At 36.4% G+C, this 5,613-nt stretch overlaps 1 protein-coding gene across 1 annotated transcript; it reads left to right on the top strand.

Moving 5' to 3' along the window:
* The first annotated feature begins 1,732 nt into the window (after positions 1-1,732).
* LOC138402759 (uncharacterized) lies at positions 1,733-4,860 on the top strand. Its single transcript, XM_069500658.1, has 2 exons — positions 1,733-1,942; positions 2,446-4,860. The coding sequence occupies exon 2, from the start codon at positions 2,452-2,454 to the stop codon at positions 4,732-4,734; it is 2,283 nt and encodes a 760-aa protein (XP_069356759.1). The 5' UTR covers positions 1,733-1,942; positions 2,446-2,451; the 3' UTR covers positions 4,735-4,860.
* Positions 4,861-5,613: the final 753 nt, after the last annotated feature.

Here is a 5,613-nt window from a genome sequence, read left to right as displayed (position 1 = left end):
TTTTGCACGATAATTCAAAAACTATAATGTATAAAAATAAATGAAAATCGGTTTTAAAATGCACAGGTAAAGCCCTTTCATATGATACCCCACTTGATATAGGTAGTTATCTTATTTCGAAAATTAAAAATACCTACAAATTATTAAATCATGACCACAATTTAATTTTTTTTGTGTGTGATGAAACCCTACTAAACTCACGGTTTTCAGATTTTTCCCCTTATGTCTGCTATAAGACCTACCTACCTGCCAAATTTCATGATTCTAAGTCAACGGGAAGTACCCTGTAGGTTTCTTGACAGACCGACAGACATACAGACAGACAACAAAGTGATCCTATAAGGGTTCCGTTTAGGTATCCGTCCTTATGAGGTACGAAACCACACGAAATCTTAAAAAGAGTTCCCATGGAATTTTTGTAAGACCTTAATCCAAGCGGACGAAGTCGCTGACATGTCTATTAAGTAGGTAGGTAGTAAGTATTACTAAGGTACTCGTATTCTTGGTAGAGAAGCGTTAAGACGCCTTTGTTTTGCGCAAAAGTGCCTACGTGTCGCTAAGAACGCTCCTACTTATTTGGGGTAACTGATGCGCATAGAAGCAGCCTCCAGCCTTCCTTTTGTGCACAGATACCGGAATCCACAGAGGCATTATTAAAATATTATATTGATCGCGCGGCGTAACGTTATTAATGAAAATAAATCGGTTTTAGAATTCACAAGTGAAGCCCTTTCATATGATACCCCACTTGATATAATATAATTACCTATCTAACTTTAAAAATTGAAAAAACTAATTATTATTAGTTCACAACACATTTTTTTTTTTGTGATGTACTTAACCACAAATTAACGGTTTTCAGATTTAAGCTGTGGTAGCCTAGTGGTTAGGACGTCCGCCTTCCAATCGGAGGTCGGGGGTTCGATCCCGGGCACGCACCTCTAACTTTTCGGAGTTTGTGCGTTTTTAAGTAATTAAAATATCACTTGCTTTAACGGTGAACGAAAACATCGTGAGGAAACCTGCATGCCTGAGAGTTCTCCATAATGTTCTCAAAGGTGTGTGAAGTCTGCCAATCCGCACTTGGCCAGCGTGGTAGAATGGCCAAAAACCCTTCTCACTCTGAGAGGAGACCTGTGCTCTGTAGTGAGCCGGTGATGGATTAATCATGATGATGATGATGCCTGAATAAATAAAATAAATGAACATCTTTTATTTATTACTCTGTGACATTAGCCATGACGTCACAAGTCAGAAAGGGGCACATACGTTTAAGCCTCCGTCTTTAACACGCTCTCTTGACCCGTGAGAAGAGAAATTGTTCGGAAAATAGCCGCGCGATGTCGCTTCGTTCTTAGGCTGGGTCCAAAGACAAAGGAGCTTCTTTATGTTCAATTTGTCGGACATTTTTTTGAAAACTAACGAGCAAACTGGTTATCTGATGATGAATAGGAAAATACCAACATATAGGTGATATTCCGAAATTCAAGACTAATCATCATCATCATCATAATCATCTTAACCCATGGCTGGACCCAGGACCCACTATAATATAACGGATGGAGATCCGTTCTCAGTATAGTGGGTGGTGAGTGAGAGGAATCTCAGAATGAGAATGGTTTAGACCATAAGGTAGTTCAGGCATAGAAGGCCCGGCCGGTTGCAAGGCCCAGTATCGAAAAATTAGAGTTGCAATAGTATTATACGTTCAACACATCCCGCACACATAGAAGTAGTAGATACAACGAGCTGGCAACAACGCTTTGCTACGCACCCGCCGCCATTTTGTTAGTAGCGTTCATACAGTCGGTGCGGGAGGTAGCGTCTGCTCTTCATATATTTTTTTACGAAAATAAACTTTGTTTTAATTAAGTTTCTTGAGTTAGTCGATGTTTATTCTTATTTGGATGTGAACACAAGTTAACTAGCTGCATGAGAAAGGGTAAGTTAGTAATTTTATTCCTATATTTATATTTAATATTTTCCGTTATTCTAGAATTTGTACTATGGCTAAGAAGGCCCACGCTTTCCGTTGCTTACAAGGCCCGTACATCTTATTTAACGTATGAGATGAAAAGGTTGACTTTAATAAATGGTTACTTTAAAGTGCAATTTTAGAATAAACAATGCGAAAGTAAGTCTGTATGTCTGTCACCTTTTCACGGCTTAACTGGTGAACCGATTTTAATGAATTTTGGTAAAGTTGTAAATGGGACAGAGCTTAGGCAAATATTTTGCAAAAATAGAAATAGAAAGAAGTGAAATAAGGGTTAAAAGTTAAAATATATCAATTTTCTTGTTATTATTATGATAATAATGGTTCGTCGGACTAACGGTTGAATATAAAACATTTTTATTTATTAATTATTAAAGTGTAATAATGAACTATTCATTCTGCCAATGTAACTGAATAAATTTAAACTTTATAAGATATTTTCTTTGCAGATTAGAATGTCGTCACCACCCCTGCCAGTTAAAAGGAAGCGGGCCCTGTGGTCAGAAAATAGTTTGGCCTCGGCAATGGCTGCTGTGAAAAACGGTGAACTTTCACAACGAGAAGCAGCGGCTCGTTATAATATACCTCGCAGAACTCTACGAAACCACCTGACATCCGGAAAATCTAAAAAAGAAATTGGGCGGGCCCCCATATTGTCAAAGGCGCACGAAAAAGATTTAGTGGAGAGAATTATAAAATTTTCCAAAATAGGCATGCCGCTTACACCCCAAGTCATTCGAACACAGGCCTACAAGTTCTGTGAGAAGCAGGGAATTGAAAACAATTTCAATAAAAAAACTGGCAGAGCGGGTAGGGACTGGTTCAACATGTTTATGAAACGGAACCCAAATATTTCAATCCGCAAGGCTCAACTTATGAACCCGGCTAGAGCACAGAAACTGAATAAGTCCATAGTGCAGCATCACTTTCAAGAAATAAAGAAATTGTACGATGAACTAGACATTCCCAATCACCCAGAAAGGTTATATAACATCGACGAAAAAGGCTGCAGGTTAACTATCCATCACCAGCAAAAAGTTTTAGCTGAAAAAGGCAATCGCAGGGTTCATATGGTAGCACATGAACATGCGGAAAATGTTACGATTGCTGTTTGTGTTAGTGCTGCAGGAAATAGCATTCCTCCGATGATACTTTTTAAGGGTATACGACTTAAACAGGAATTCACAGACAACTTACCCCCTGGAACACTAGTGAAAATGGCACCTAAGGGTAGTATGACGAGCTCTTTGTTCATTAATTTTATAGAACATCTGGGAAAATACAAGTCCCCGGGAAAATGTTTGCTGATATTTGACGGTGCCTCGTGCCATCTAGATTATGATATAGTAGACGCAGCAGAAAAATATGATATAATATTGTATTGCTTGCCATCGAACACAACACATGAGTTGCAGCCGCTGGACAAATCAGTCAATAAATCATTTGAAAATTTCTGGGATCAAGAAGTTGTGAAGTTCATGTACCACAACCCTACCAAAAAGATCAATAAAGCGCGTTTTAATCCAATATTTACCAAAGTTTGGGCAAAAAGCGTGACCCCAGAAAATATTATTAATGGCTTTCGAGCAACCGGATTGTTTCCCTTAGACCCTAACGCAATACCAGAAGATGCCTACCTGCCATCTCTATTAACTGAAAACCAAGACCCCCAATTGCCCAGTTCAGCAACGCATATATTGACACCTCCTGATACCTTAGTGTACCGTCCTTTGGAAAACAATTCAGATACGGATCTTACTGATGCTGAAGACTCTGTAGCTATGATGGATTCTAGAATCGACGTTGCTTCTCCATCTTTACTGAATAGTTTTCGACAAGAAAACTATACAGGAGAAGCTACCCCCAATATAACGTGCCCGGCAATAGCTGTTTCTGAGCAGATTCTTCAAAGACGTTTGGTAGATTATACTCCATCGCTTGATTCTGATTCAGAAAATGAAGAAACTATAGAACAAAAGTCTTATAAAGAGTTCGTCATGCATTCACCAGTTCCAGGGCCTTCTGGTATAAATAGAACCATTACACAAGTCTTATCTTCGGATTCAGAGTCATCTTTGGATTTTGAAAACTTTGTTTATCAACAAACTACACGAGGTATCAACATTTATGACCCTTTTAGTGACTCCGATGAAGAGAATGATGATTTAATACGAAAAGGAGAAAAAACTCCAGAAAAAAGTTACAAGAAATTGGCGAGTGAAATTATAGAAATGCGTTCACCAATTTCGGCTGATGATTCCCATGATGATGTTCCACTGATTGAGTTCAAAAATAAAATACCTTCCACGACAACTTTTAAGGAACTGATACCAACACCTAACTTTGCCGTTGTAAAGTCCCGTCCAAGACGCAAAGCCATGAATTATAAAGGACAGAGAATCGTCAAAGATTTATTTGAGAAGAAGCATGATAATAGTTATGAGAGGGGAAAAACTAAAGATGCGACAGTAAGAAAAAATAATAAAAAAATTATACTAAATAAGGAAAATAAAAAGTCGACTAGGAAGGAAAGTAAGAAAACCAAGACCCAAAATAAAATAGGTAAAAACAAGAAAACTAAAACAGATATGAATGATAGATGGTTTTGTCATGGGTGCAAACTAGAAAGAGAAGAGGATATGAGAAGATGTAAAAATTGTGCTAAATGGTATCACGAAGAATGTGTAGGTTTAACCAAAGACGACGATGAAGCTTTTATTTGCCCCGATTGCATTTAACGACACGGTCAATATTTTATTTAAGTAATTTTAAGATAATTTGGAGTATTTGTGATCTCTTAACAAGGCTGATTTAATAACAAGTTCCTAATTAAAACATGAGTATAAGTTCCAAATACCTAAATAAATTTGTGTGAAGAATATGTTACTCGTTTTAAGTTTTGATTCTTTAAAAAGTCCTTAGGTTTAATAAGGCCCTCTAAGATTTTGTTAAAATGTAAAAAATGAGCGATTTTTTAAAATAATATTTTAAAAGTTGATATTTAAAGGGATGTGTCTAATAAAGGTTTAATTTTATTTTTAACCTACTGTTTTAGAGTTAAATAGAAGATTTCTTATTTCTTTAGTATAATAAGGCCCAAAACCAAATATTACCACTAATTAAGAATATCCTCCTGTTTTAAATATACGAAATATTGTTTTAGGTTTAAGTTGAAAGTTAAAAAGATTTAAAAGCAGTAATAACCATCAAAATGTTTATTTTTATTGCGGGCCTTAATATCTTGATAGTGTTTAATAAGGCCCAAAACAGTAGTTTTAAAAAAACTTGATTTCTCAATAATACCTTAATATTTATGTAATTATTTTGATACATCAACAAAGTGGAATAAATGTTAAGCCTATCTCGAATGAGTTTGTCATTTTATCATGATTATATATAAAAATATTTAATTTTAAATAAAAGTGGGCCTTATATGCCTCTCTTACCTTAGGTGGACCCACTGACGAAGTACGAATACTCCGACTACACCCACCTTTGAGAACATTATGGAGTTCTCTCAGACGTGCAAGTTTCCTTCCTCACCATGTTTTCCTTCACCGTTAAAGCAAGTGCTAATTTAATTACTTAATAGAATACACACATAAGTATAGTTTCGA

The sequence above is a fragment of the Maniola hyperantus genome, chromosome 9, assembly GCF_902806685.2.
Source record: "Maniola hyperantus chromosome 9, iAphHyp1.2, whole genome shotgun sequence".
Classification (NCBI taxonomy): Eukaryota; Metazoa; Arthropoda; class Insecta; order Lepidoptera; family Nymphalidae; genus Maniola; species Maniola hyperantus.
This window is presented reverse-complemented; position numbering and strand designations above follow the sequence as displayed.

Excerpts from the sequence above, each read along its gene's own strand:
- LOC138402759 (XM_069500658.1), top strand. The coding sequence starts at position 2,452 with ATGTCGTCACCACCCCTGCCAGTTAAAAGGAAGCGGGCCCTGTGGTCA.